Here is a 15096-nt window from a genome sequence, read left to right as displayed (position 1 = left end):
TCCACACAAAGGGATATTATAATAAGGGGTCATCTACCTATCTTTTGTGTTTTGGCATCTAATGTTTACAAGCTAGCCTCTCTCAACATCAAGTTGAGTGTCACAATTTGTCATATCAACCTAGTGCCCTATTTTTCTTGTTATAAAGATCTAGAATATATATAGTATACAAATTTATAATACTGCCGTGAGAGGTTCTGGATAAAACTATGGGCCGGAGGCAAGATCAATAGTATTGATTTATTGATCTCAACGAGGGCCCATAGTTTAAAACCAGAACCTCGAATAAGGGCAGAATATATTTGTTTTATATACTTTATTAATATATTCTTTGTTCATTGATTGCTTAAAAGAAAATGATTTGACATTTTGTGCTCTCTCACAGCCCAACCATGAGCACTTATATTTTGCCCTTCAAGAAAATCAATCGGGCTAACCAATTACAGCAGTGCGAAATCGAGCTATGGCAGTTGCGAGCACATGAACTCTTGTGTCGCATTGGATGTGCGCACATGGACGACATTGTCAAAAGTACTATTTGTGATGTCACATTCAGACTCCATGAGGTTATCAATCATGGAATTGCGCAAATCTTCGCCAGGGGCCACATATATTCCAAGATGGATATCACGCTTGTGCAAAAAATGTGTCACCAGGAAGCTATGTATGCACGTTATGTGTGTCAAAATTCAGAAAAAATGGGTGTTTGACAGGACTTTGACATTGTTTAGGGTGTCAGAAATCAGAAGGACAGGACCTTTGCAAAATAAGCATATTTTTTGCTGTTTTGGTGTAGTAAACCTGACCATATGTGATGTATAGGTTAATATGAAAGCCCCCACCCCACCCCTGTTTGCAGGACATCAAAAAAAAATGTAACAATACAAAGATGCTTTTCATTTCAATAAAATTTATTCATACCTAGATGTACAAACAGCTGCAGTGCAGAGGATGCACAATCATGATACTATTAGGTGAGGTTTGGGGGTGATTTGGATTATATCTAGTCAAGTCTGTATGGATTCAGACACTAGATGTAATCCATATCACCCCCTAAACCGAACCTAATAATGATTTTATCATATCATACAAATGATCTAAAAAAAACGAGAAAAATATTCATGAGTGTAATTCTTGGGTGGAACTCTTTTACTCAAACCCATGTACATGATGTATCCCTCCAAATAAGCTGAGGGATACACCTTCCTCAAATAAGCTACCGATACACATTTGGTGTAAGCTGATAATAATATGCTTCACACATAGGATACTTCCTAAAGGCTACTTGGTAGATTTAGAACTGCCTTATTGTTGAATTGGGCACAAATTATAAATTATTACATTCCATGTACAAAAAAAAAGTTCCAAATTTATTGCAGTCACATAATTTACAAAAATAAAATCACATACATTGTATTGTACAATCTTGGCTTATCATCAATAAAGGTTTCTGCTGACCAAGTCTAACTATAAACAGAGATGACACTTTTCAGGTTTTAGCCTGAATTCAGGTTTTTTTGCGAGTCCAAATTCCTGTGTTGTTATTTATTTCCAGTCCGTTTGAGGGCTTTTAGGCCTGCATTCATGTGCTTTTTTTGATTGAAACTGTGTTGCATCTCTGTATAAATAAAGTTATACTTAGACCTGGCTGGTGATGGTTACTGCGCAGCCATTTTGTGACTCTTGCCTATTGATGTACTCAAAATCAGTATAGGCAGTTTGTACAGAGTGTCAGGGGCCTGTTTAGACCCCAAAGAGGATCAACTCAGAATTGCCCCATGCTACAATAAATCCTGCAGCTATCTGACTGGTAATCCTATGAATGAAAAAACAATGTCCAAGTCTTGAGCCTGGGGGGGGTACTTAGTGGAAATAGGGGTACGGTACAGGGATGTATTTTCAGATTCTGGGTGCATTTTCAGTCATTTACATTTATTGATGGCCATGAAAATTTGGTTTAAGCTAAAGGTGTTTTTACTAAATTTTCTTGTAAAAGAGCCAATTTGTCAAAGCTTTTTAGCAAAATTTGCGACAATTTTTCACAATTTGGTATAATTTTGGGTCAGTCCCAGCCGCATATCCCCACAGTATTCCTATTTTGAGAAGTCCATGATTTTTTTTGGGGGAGTAAATTCCCACTTCTAAAAGATGATTTATCTTGAGGATTCCCACTGCTGAAAAGGCAATTAAATTTGGGAATTCCTGTGTCTTCTTCAAGGGTGCCAATAATTTTGGAGAAACCAAATAAAATGTATCTTCTGCAATTTTTCACTTGACTATCAATGTAGTCAACCATATAACAATAAGCTTCAAAATAAGCAGGCACCCAGGAGCCATTTACCCAATGGGCATAACATTTTGGCTCCTGGTCCACACCAAAATCATATGAACCAGGCTCTCCATTTTTTTAAATAGAGCTTGGTAGTTAAAGCAGGTTTTGCATTGAATGTGTACAATTGAAATTTAAATGACTCTTAGCTCTTAAAAACTGGCTCCTGGCTCACCAGATAGATAATCACAGGACCAGGAGCTGCTTTTTCCAAATGTGTGGCTCCTGGTCCAGATCTGCTTATTTTTAGGCTTGCATAACAATGTATTGCAATTCATCCCACTTTAAAAGTTGCATCATAAAAAAACAGGTGAATTTTAGTCATTGCAATTTGATGTTAAGTCACTATCGCTTCATAGCGTGAAACTGCAGAAATGTATACACTCCATGCAATAAATCTGTATCTTGATGAATGGCTTGCATTATTTCTGTGTTCTCATGACATCACTTAACTATGCTTCAGAAGGGCCATCAGAGGTATACAGTACTACAGCAAATTTAACAATTTGACCTCTCTGCAATGATCAAGAAGTTGTTTCATGGTAAAGTCATATCATCGCAGAGGTTGTGTAAATCTGACTTGAATATCAATGCAGGTGCCATGTGAAGCACAACATCAGACATCTGTACAAACACGCTGAAATTCTTCACCTTCATACATGTATTATCTGACTTTCTTCCTGATATCTTTCTTTTGAGTAGGTCTTCTTGATGACTGTGATGTAGGATCATAAGAAAATGTTTGTGGTACTGGCCCAGTGCCTGCTTCTTTCATTTTGTCCATATGGAATTTTCTCTGTTGATCTGTGTCGTATGTAACTTGGGCATTTTTCCAACCTGAAAAAAAAAAAAGATTGTAACATTATTGATAAATATTCTTTGAAAGTATGCTGCTACACCCCCTACGAATTACATAATCACCCACACAGGGGGAGTACATTTCAAATTAAGTCACACATTCAGGTAGCCTCATTTGAAATTTACACACCTTGTATGATATATTAAGGCCATGTCTTCCATATGGTGTGTATGGATTTCAACTGGAATACCCCATTTCCCACAGACACTGCAAACATTTGCAGATAGCAAATTTAAAAAAAAAAAAGAATTTTGTATACTCTCAATAGTGATAGGCTGTACAGCCCAAAAAAAAGGGTGATGTTTCAAAAAGCTTAGGGTACCAGCTGAATTGAAGCAGCTAATCCTCCTGAGCATTTTGACACCTTTTGATGCAAGTTTAAGAGCCAATTTAGGATGTGAGGGCGCTGTTCAGCCTAATAGCTATTACGTATCCCCCCCCCCCACTAAAATTTTATCATTTCTTATTATCAAATCAAAGCTCCTGATAAATAACATCATCTGTCCAAATTTGAACTCTCAACCTTATTTCACTTGTGCGTGATTTGATATGTTTAGAGACGCTTCCATTGACTTACATGTGACACAAAGTTTGTTGACCCCTGTATATTGCTATGGGCAGGTTTAATTACCCCTGTATTAAAAATTAGTGCCACGGCCACACCAAATGTGATAAATGGCTGAAAATTTTAGAATATGGATGATTGATGATTATCTCTAGTATGATTAACATAAAAATCAAAAATGGTTGCGAAAGGGGTCGCTAAAAGGTAAAGCGCCCTCACAACCTAATTTTACCCAAAACCGTTAATTTTAAGGACACTAAAAGTTTCATTTGACACAAAGTGCATAAATAACCTTCCTGGACCTAAAACTATGTAAGTAGATACCAAAAATGCATTACATAATCCTTAATGTGATAAAATTCCCTTAAAACTAGAAAAGAAAGGTCAAATCTGCCCCCCTTTGTGTGTCGTTATTTGGCCGGCACCGTCTCAATTTTTGGCCGATTTCAATAAGATTGGTGTCAAATTACTCAGAACAACAAGCTGCATCAAATAAGCTGGTACATTGTACCCTAAGCTGTTTGCAACTACAGCCTATCACTACTCTCAAGAAAGTGTGATGAGCAGTCAACCAAACTAAAACTTTTATCAAAAGATGGAATCATTGGCATTTGAAGCCACCCAGCTGAAGATCAAGGATTTTTTGTTGTTGTTGTAATGATGGCTATTTCTCAGTTCTGGTTGATTGTACCACAATTAATAACTAACTTGAAAAAATTAATTTCCAACAAGAGACATTTTTGATCTTCCTAATTTTACAAATTATGGAGAACACTTGTTATAACATTGCACTTTATCACAAAAATAACAATAGCTAATGCTTCATATTTAGGAACTGGTCACTAAAATTCACTTTAAACACGATCACTTTAAATATCGAAAAAGGATTTTTCTATAGGTGTTCCAACACATTTTGCAGATGGTTGTAGACTCGATACTTTGACCAGCGAAATACGCCCCCACGTCACTCTACCACACTAAAGGAGAAACGAAGTAAAGACTTATCCGTTTGTCTTTCTTTCCACCTATGTATTACACTCACCAGATTTGATTCCTTTCATAAAGCCTTCACTCTTTGGTAATGTAGCTGGGTCATGTTTAATTCTGTCTGGGATCTTCAAAAGCTTTCTCACTGCTGGGTATTTTAATGCAAACACCTGTACAGCTGACATTGAGTTACTGGTTATCCAATACATAAAGATGGCCTGGAATGGGAAAGGTCAAAGGTTAAAGGTTATCCAATAATCCAACACCTGTGCTGCTGACATTGAGTTGCTGGTTATCCAATACATATATGTGCAGATGGCCTAAATTAATGGAGTAAAAGGTTATTACAAATTAACATGATGTCAAATCTCATCTCTGAGAGCAGGCTGTGAGGGTTTAAGCATTGTCTTAGAACTGACTATAATTATATCTAAAATTGATGTTTGAATTCAAAAGTTTGACAGAAAAATCAGATATCACAGTAACTAGAATTTCGCGGTTCTCGACCTGCGCAGTTCTCAACGCAAAGCGTTGCCGTAATGCCTCCTCCTTGACACCCATCATTTTAACCGATGCAATTTCACTTGACCCCATAATGACCTTCACATTATTTGCCTCACTAAGGTTGCCATTCCCACCAAATTTCATGAACCTGCAACAGTATATGGTGATTTGACCCCAGATGACCCCAAACTGACCTTGACATTTTTGCCTTGTTTCAGTGGTCGTCCCCACAAAATTTTATGAACCTGCGACAATCTATGGCGATTTGACCTCGGATGACCCCAAAATGACCTTGACATTTTTGTCTTCCTACAGTGGTCGTTCCCACCAAATTTCAGGAACCTGCAACAATATATGGCGATTTGACCCCGGATGACCCCAAATGACCTTGCGATTACGCATATTGTGCTGAAAAGCAAATCAGCAAGAACCTCTGGCTGTGCTACTCTCCGCCAAGTTTCATCACTGTAACTAGTACATATCTCCAGATAATCTCTGCACAAGGTTATTTTGCTTGATATGCATAAATTATGCAAATTAGGTACTTAATTACCATATTTTGCGACAAACCTGCTAAAATTTGAAGACCACCAATTGCCACCCCTCCACCAAATTGCATCACTATACGCCTTACCAGTTGCGAGAAATTGCACTAGCAAGCTCGGAGACAGACAGACGGACGGACAAACAACCAGGAAACATATACCTCCGGTGCAGGCATAAAAACATGTTTATGCTAAAATGATGATATCCAATTACCCTTAACATTTCTAGCACACAACCCATAAATGGGCATATCCTCTTCCCCATGCATCCAAGATGGCTGCCATGGCATGAGCAGCTAGACTGCTGCCCTCAGTCGTCAACCGTCTGGATTGACGACTGACGGATTTTGCAACAGGATTCCTGTGGCATAGAGCATGCACATGACCGAATTTGTTGTTTTTAGAACTTCAGAGCACGATCTTGTCACAACCCCACTAGTCAGTCGTGCTATGATGCACAGCCAAAGTGGCATTGAATATGTTCGATATGGACTGTACGTTAATCAGTTGTCACAACAAAGCATAACACAATTACATGCGCAGCGTAGACGGCTGATCGGAATTAGTCTAATGAGCAGCTATCTTGGACATTCAGTAAAGGTGAATATCAAAACTGCTTATGAGGAATAAGAATAAGTTGAAATTGTTGTATGTTTTCCCTCGCTCGCATATCCAAGATGACAGCTATGGGTTTGTGCCATTATGTGCCATGCCCAAGGAGTGGGATTTTACTGTTGGTGCATTTATACACCGTGAGCACATTTATGTGCCATGAACAAAGAAAGTGCTGAAGTCTTGTTAAATCCAACCATAATGACTTACCTGTGGTAACTGAGACGTAAATGGCAAAATTACAAACGGAAGAAACATCATAAATTTCTTGATTTTTTCTGCCTGGGGATTGCTTACTCCAGCTTCACCTCCCATCTGTAAGAAGATGCAAAAATACACTACACTTTAAGAATGACAATGATTTACTTTCCAAAAATAACATAGAAATTAAGCACATCCGAGTTTGCTATTTCTTGTTTGATTCCTACCTGAATTATAGCTAGCATAGTGAGGCTAGCCATGACAGCCAAAGCATGGGTCTGCTATCGTCAGATCCGTAAACCATTTTATCCTCCAAGAAAAACATTGAAATTACGCACAGCAGAGTCTGCATTATTTCATGTTGATTAACTGCCTCCTACCTGAATTATAGTGAGGCTAGCCATGACCGGCAAAGCGTAATAAGGGTCTGCTATCGTCAGATCTGTAAACCATTTTATCTTCCAAGAATAACATTGATTTTAAGCATAGCAGAGTATGCCATTACTTGTTTGATTAACTGACTCCTACCTGAATTATTGCCAACATAGTGAGGCTAGCCATGACCGGCAAAGCGTAATAAGGGTCCGCTATCGTCAGATCTGTAAACCAAGACATACCGCCTACAGTCATACTTTCAACAGGTAATGTGGCCATCCGCCGAAGAGCTATGAAGAAGGAGATGAACACAGGTGCCTGGGAAGGAACAGACCATAGGACAGTTCTTAGTAAATAAAATAATAACAAATAAATGTTAGGATTTATACAGCACTTTTTACATGTATCAAAGAGCTGGTGTAGTGGTATCCCAGCAAACACAAAACGTTTTCGACATCATTTGCAAAAGGTTATAAAAAGTTGTCAGAAAATGTTTAAATGTCGGGTTATATAAAGGGTATATAAAGGGTATACAACGTTTTCATAACATTAAAAAACATTTTTTGATAACCTTCTGCAAATATTTTAACATATCAGTGAATGTTCTTAGTCATCCAGTAGTTTCAAACAGAGTTTTGGAACTTACTTCTTGTTTTTAAAGTTTAATCTTTCCCCAGAGCGGTCACCAGGGTCTTAGCTAGCCACCCGTCTGGCCGTCATTTTAGACGGCCAGTTTGCTCCTGGGACGGGCAAAATTAATGCCTTTAACAGATGCTATATCATAAATTGTATGTTTTGAGAAGCTAATTGACCTTTTTAGTAGACCAGGTTTGTAGAACAAGGCCATATCAGCACATATTTGAACTCTTTGAACCCCCAATGGGCTATAGATGTCTGGTAAATGTTTTAAAGGTCAAATTTGGACAGGCAATTTTATTCAAATGACGGGCAACCCTCAATTTCTAGCTAAGACCCTGGCGGTCACCACACTTATACGTTGGGAAATTTGATCAAAGTTTAGCATGGTCTCAAGCTTACCTGTACAGCAATACCTAAGAAGCTTTTCAGTGGGTTGATATCATGCTTCATCATATACTGTTGCATTTCTTGAGTTATTTTAATCACTGTAAAAAGAAAAAAAACAACAACAATAAATCAAATGAGAACAATCTTTACAACAAAGTTGACCGATGTATTTTTCAGCCCCCCTAACAATTCCTGGTGAAGTAAAAAAAAAGCAAGGCGGTTCTCAAACCACAAGTCTCGCCTGCTTTCGCGATAAAAAGACTAGTCATAGCAAAATTTGGGTTTGTCTGCCCCCACCCTGCCCCTGATACAGATTTCATGGTCAAATTCTATTGATATTACTTACTTTCATATTGATCTTTACTAGCTTTTGCTGCAGTCAATTTAGTTTGAAGTTCTTGGAATCTAGGCATGTGGTTATTCATATTAGCTGCATGTTGCTGTTGTTTTACCATAACAGGGAACACACATAACCTAACTATCACAGTACCTGCAATGGAAAGAAATGACATCAGTACTTACTACTGATACAAAGCATAAAGTATAAACACACACACCCCACACACACCCCCCACCCCCACCACACCATTGCCATCGCACATGACTACCTGTGACAGCACCCCACCACAGTAACCCCAAAGAGTGTAAGAATTCAAAACTATGCTGTAATAATCCTAATTATTGGTGTCCAACACACTGACCACACCCAACACTCCTAGCTATACACACCCTCATAATCATCCACTGCTTTATAGCACCCCTCCGTGGTATATTGTGTGAGAATTCTAAGGCCAAGCTGTATTGAAACAATCCTATGACAACTCAATATGGTCTATACCCCCTCCCAATACACACCCCACATACCTACCCCCCCCAATACACACACCCTCATACCCATCCACAGCTATTTGCTTTTTCAATGTATGCCAACCACAAAAGGAGAGCAGTATTCAATCTGGATCAAACTCAGCAGTTTCAAAAAGACTCCTGAACACCTATTCCGTGCACCACCATCCTATATCTCTTAAGCTAATTTAACCCGCCATAGCAATCCAAAAGACAATCTAAAGAATTCCAAATGTTGTAATAATCCTATGGATGACCAACAAATTTGACACACCCCTAGACACCCCCCCTCCTACTCACCCACAGCTATAGCACCCCACCATGGTAATCCCACAGACATGTGTAGGAATTCCAGGCTATGTTGTAATATTCCTATCGGCGACCAACCACCGAGTCCCAATTCTTGGAACGGTACTTCTTTGATTGGTTCTAGCACCTGTGCTGCTGTAACACTTAGTACTTCACTAGTTGTTTGCACTGTTGATGGGTCTGATATTGTACTGGCTGTATCTGTTAACTAGAGTAAACATGATGGCAAATACATTGTATAAGCAAAAGAAATGCTAATCAAATATGCAAATTAGAGGGCGGCTTCAAGATATATATACAGTGGAAACTTGTTAATACGAGATCGCTGGGGCCGGCATGTTTAGCTCGTATTTAATAAGCGGAGTTCGTTTTAAAAGTCAGGTGCCAAAAATGTGAGACTGTACGAGCGAAACTTCATACTAGATTTGTGACAGCTGCCGAGCAATGTCACAGTTCCAAATTCCCTCGATCGTTATTATAGGCTAATATTCCTTTTTGATTTTCGGTATGAGGCATTTTTCTCATAGCGTTTTCTGATGAAATTTAGATGATTTCTCAAGCTGATTATCGTTAACAAAATAATAAACAATTATACGGCAGTGTCGGGATTTCCCCCACTTTTACCATGTGTGTAAACAACATGAAGGGTTTCCCACTTTGCGATCCAGGGCGGACTTCGAGTTTGTGATCGGCTAGTCGATATTGACGTCAGCAATATTAACCTTATATGGCAAATTTCGTCATGACACGATTTTATAAAAGCTAAAAATAGGAAAGGAATCCTCGTTGTTATGATGGTTCCTAAGGTTTTGACATGAGCTCATTAAGAATAGCCCCGCCACGCTGAGTACTGTATGGGATTTTTTTTTTAATTTGATGGCAAGTTTATATCTTCATTATTTTACGAATAAAAATCGATTAATTATTTGCTGTAATACTGATAAAAACTGATTAATGATATTAAATTTAGTATTTAGCTAATTTGCTTCTTTTGAAATCTTTAATTATTTTTTATCTAATCTCGGAAAGACTGTGGCGCGAGTGTACTCGGAGATCCTTTTGCCCTAGCCTGGTTCTCCTTGCACTGATTTGTACGTACAAAAGTGCAGTTGCATTCGAAGTCGTGCTTTGAGTTTACGTCACTTTTCGAGCGAATATTTTGTCAACTCCTGACATGATTTACATCAAAAATCCACCTTGAGAAATTAGCTTGTTTTATCCGTTGTAAAAACAATAGAAAACAAAAGCTTCGACTCACAGTAAGTGCTCGTATTATGCGGCGTATTAAACAGTTTCTTTTGTACAGTAAATAATAGGGGAAAATCGGGACCACGTGTGACTGTTCGTAGTAAGCGGTTTCACGCATTAAGCGATCTCGTATTAACGAGTTTCCACTGTAATACATTAGAACATATTAGGAACACTTTGTCCAAGTTTAAGGCAACAGTATGTTAATTCCAAATATGGTCAAGAAGATTTGCATTTCTGATTTTTTAAACAAAATTTGAAACTTGTCCTCTGCAGTCGACACCTGTGTGGTGAACGTTAACACACATGCTATATATATTTTCCTTCTCTCTCTCTCTGTGTCAGGTGGCGCTGTGTAGCGCTGCTGTGGTCTTCACAAGAGTACGCCATCTCACTCGATCTGATGCCAAGTGCGTTGCACCTTGCATTCCTTGGTTAGAAACCAGCTTCACGTCATTAGTCCAAGATGTTGGTGGACGTCCTCTTCCTCGTTTTCTACACTGTTTTCTACACCTCCATGTTTCCTGACAATATGGCCAAAGTACTTCAGCTTTCTCTCCATTATGCCGCTTCTGATGGTTAGACTTGTACCAATCTTGTCGAGGATCCACAAATTTGTTCTCCTGTCTTTCCATGTCACTCGTAGAAGCCTCCTGTAACACCACATCTCAAAAGCATCTACTCTTTTCCTATCATTCTTGGTCATAGCCCAAGACTCGCATCCATAAGTGGCAATGGAAAACACAGTTGCACGAAGTAGGCGTAACTTGAGGTCAATGGATAGGCCTCTGCTTTTCCATATGCTTGACATGCCCTGCACAGTTGTCCTTGCAATAGCCAGTCTTCTCTTAATTTCAGTTGTGCTGTCACCACTGTTGTTAATCACTGAACCCAGATATTCAAATTGCTTCACCTCCTCAATCTGCTGTCCATCTATCACAAACTCTTCACTTTTCCGCTCTCTGTCTACAACCATTATTTTTGTCTAAAAAATGTTGGCTAAAATTAGAAATCAGGAATAAATAATAGGGATGCCCACTGTCAATACAGTTTCCACTAGAACGATTTTTCATTTACTGTGTGCGTGCACTCACACACGTATTGTCTCACGGAGAAACTGATCGATACAAGAAATCCCAGGCCTGTTAAATGACATACATACTTGTTTTGATCCAAATGTAGGCCTATATCACCGTGTTTCAAGAAATTCCTGATTCCACCAGAAAACATTAACCAAACTTTTTCCTGTTTGGTCAGTAAATAGAGAGGACCTTCCTTCATGAAGAGATCAACTTTTTTAATGAAAAATTTAATGAGATGAGGCTACAACAGGTTGAAGTGACACCATTCCGTGCATCAGGTGTTCAAACGCAATTATCTCCGAATTTGGAGTGAATCAGACTTAAGCAAACTTACATACTCATAAAATTTAACTATTTTTGAAGACAAAATGTGCAGGATGTTAAGAAATTTAAGAATGTTTAAGCCTACCGCGGCCCATCTCAAATCATGCACTTCCCCGTGCACTTCTGACCAGTGTCCGATTTACAAATTTTTTCCTACCTGCACTGGTGCATGTAGCCTAAAATTTCTACATGCACAGCAAAAAGTGTGCATGCACCAAAATTAAAGCAAACATAAAATCACATTGAATCACGATCATTGTCAGTTAAGCTTGTAATAATATTCCCGGCTCCACTGTCATTGTCATTTTTATGCCGATCACTCGCCGATTTCTTAGCCAAAACACTGGATGCTGTGCCTTCATCTGTTCTAGAACAAGTCGCCGACGAGGTGCACGATTTCCAGAATGAATGATGCAAGTGTTTTTTGAGCTAAATATTTCCTTTTTTGCTGGACATTATTATGATTATTTTCCGTACGTAAACAAATATTTCCCACGTTTTAAATTCCGGTTCTTTTTTTTCAATGAAATGAAAATGACAGCTTCTACATGTGCGAGGGTATCGGGAATTGGTGGATGACGGCACCTTACGCTAGCCCCTCTAAGGGAAGTCATAGTCTCGGACCAGACTGTATGTGGCTATCTCGAATGTTCGTTAGGATCGACAAGTATCAGACCGATGCAAACTGGCTGTGTAGAAGACTAGGGAAGTCAATGAAAAAAGTGACAGTTCTCACGTGATAGGGGTATCGGGAATTGTCGGGAATTTGCGCCAGCCCTTATAATGAAGTCAGGATGTTGCGCTAAAAATAGATTGGGTTTTTCCAAATCGGACTGACTGCTTGTTTACTTTTGTATATTGCCTTGTCATATCGCTAGCGCTAAAATCATACATGCACGCGTGCATGCAGGTAGTGAAAAGCTGCATGCACAGAGGGAATGTTACATGCACTGGTGCAGGTATGCAGGTGGTAAATCGAACACTGCTTCTGACTACCATGTCCATTTCATATGTTATCCATCATGGCTTCCATGCACACACAGTGTATATTGCTCAATGTAGTAAAGATAACCTTTGAGTTGGAGCAAATTTCTCAAAATTGGTAGTGATTATTGTTACCAAACTAATGCCATGATGAAATATAATCATATTTGAAGATATAATGTGCTGACCTTAAAAGATTGAACAATGTTTAAGACTACCGCTATTCATTTGAAATAATGCACTTATTGTTCATCTCCTCTATGGAGATATTTTCCATGGCGGCCATCTATGATCATGCTTGAGGTTTCACCAAACAAACCATGGGTTTTGAGGTTGACATATTTTTTTAAATATTTTTTAAATATTTTTTGTTGTATGTCAACAAAATCGATTAAATTTTCAGGATGATCTTATTTTCATGTTGTTATTTAAGCAAATATAATGTTCCAGATAACGCTAGTTAATAAATACATTAAGAAAAAGTACCTTAAAGTTGCACTTTCTGTTAGTATTCCTTTTTGGACTTTAACTTTTTAACATGTTCTAGCAGCCCTATATAAAACCGTGACACTCGAAAGGCCATATCTCTGGAATGAAACGTCCGATTAAGATTATTTAAACGCCAAAATGTTTCTTTCATCAATTCCCAGCCAATAAGTTAGGTCTGAATCAATTTAAAAGTACTTCAATTTTTAGTGGACATGCCTACAAATAAATCAACATTCATCTGCCTTAGATGAGATGGACAGATTATGAAAGATGGTCAAGATACAAGAATGTTATTATTACGGGTATTGTTGTGATCACATATTCATGTATGGCGCCATATTGTTGCAATGCCTCATGGGATACTGGTGTTGGGCGATATCTTTATACCCGGTAGCAGCGGTAGGCCGGTACTTACTTGTTCAGTTCCTAACATCAATTTACTTCCTGTTGAGCTGCTACTCCATCTTTGTGTGTTCATTACTCCAGCACCAGTAGCCACTACCAGTCTGTCATGAGGGCAGGGCCACAGTCTCCTTCTACCTAGGTTTGGTTTTGTCAGACTGCATCTCAATGGTATCCTATGCATGATGGTGTGGTACTGGGAGAGTCTCTGTTTGTATTTGAAGGAAAAAACAAAACCAAACCTTACAGCTATTGTACGTCTTTGGTTAATCCATTTAAAACCTGCTATAGACCACTTGGCATGTGACGTCATTGCCCAGCAGTATGCGCGCGCATTATGACAATTTACATTGTTCTTTGCCCTGCAGTGTGCGTACGCATCGTAGTCTGCTAAGGGCACGTGCATTTTAAATCGCCCGCCACATTTCATACAGTACAAGAAAGCCATTGAACAGTGTAGCGGCTCGTTCGAGCATATCGATAGACGAGTCCCTCGCCTTTGTTGATAAACAGTGATGTCAAGTGGTCTATACCCTGGATGATTAAAGAAAAGTCTCAATCCCACAAAAGGTGTTTTTCAAATAGAATTGGCTTTGCTCAATTATTTTGAAATATATTACAAACTAAAATTGTACACACTAATAGTGCCAAAATGGCTTCAATTGGGCCGACATTTCGCAAATTTTCTTACGTCTGAGTGGGGCACATCGCCACTCAGACACCCCCCTGTGCCGCTGCTCTAAGTCCGCCACTAGTGTCTCACCGTCACGCCAAGCAATTCAAAAAGGTTGACAGCCCTGCATGTATCTGAAAAATATCAATGCAGTACGGCCCGGATGTCTTTGACAACATTAATTTTCTGTACTAACACAGTCGAGTATGAGAGATCTATTGCGTATGATACATTATTGCTAACTAAACTAAACTTAGATTTTAGTCTAGCTGCATAAAGTTAGGTACAGGGTTCACAGTTTGCTCTCAAATAACCGGGTCCACTTTTTTATGCTGGACCCATTCAGTCGATTCAGATCCCATTTAGTTGAAATTTGCGGGTCCCAAATTGATTTTTGTGGGTCCAAATTGTACTTATGTATGAAACTTCAGAAACACCCGGAAATGTATTTTCAGTACTGGCGCAAACGCTAAATATTAAAGTATGCTGAATTCAGCACCCAAAACTTACCAAAGTCGAGTCAAATTAGTGGGTAAAGGACAGTGTCCGATTTACAAATTTTTTCCTACCTGCACTGGTGCATGTAGCCCAAAATTTCTACATGCACAGCAGAAAGTGTGCATGCACCAAAATTAAAGCAAACATAAAATCACATTGAATCACGATCATTGTCAGTTAAGCTTGTAATAATATTCCCGGCTCCACTGTCATTGTCATTTTTATGCCGATCGCTCGC

At 38.8% G+C, this 15096-nt stretch overlaps 1 protein-coding gene across 1 annotated transcript in view; it reads right to left on the bottom strand.

Annotated features, from left to right (window-relative positions):
* Positions 1-890: 890 nt before the first annotated feature.
* Positions 891-15096, bottom strand: part of LOC140146577 (mitochondrial inner membrane protein OXA1L-like) — a 16618-nt gene continuing 2412 nt past the window's right edge. Inside the window, exons 2-9 of the mRNA XM_072168448.1 lie at positions 13701-13895; positions 9150-9366; positions 8350-8493; positions 8016-8101; positions 7131-7295; positions 6612-6716; positions 4796-4958; positions 891-3166 (exon numbers count right to left, since the gene is read on the bottom strand). Of these exons, the coding sequence (XP_072024549.1) occupies positions 2994-3166; positions 4796-4958; positions 6612-6716; positions 7131-7295; positions 8016-8101; positions 8350-8493; positions 9150-9366; positions 13701-13895 (1248 nt within the window). The 3' untranslated portion in view covers positions 891-2993. The remainder of the gene's footprint in view (positions 3167-4795; positions 4959-6611; positions 6717-7130; positions 7296-8015; positions 8102-8349; positions 8494-9149; positions 9367-13700; positions 13896-15096) is intronic.

This window comes from Amphiura filiformis, chromosome 2 (assembly GCF_039555335.1).
Source record: "Amphiura filiformis chromosome 2, Afil_fr2py, whole genome shotgun sequence".
NCBI classification, from domain to species: Eukaryota; Metazoa; Echinodermata; class Ophiuroidea; order Amphilepidida; family Amphiuridae; genus Amphiura; species Amphiura filiformis.
This window is presented reverse-complemented; position numbering and strand designations above follow the sequence as displayed.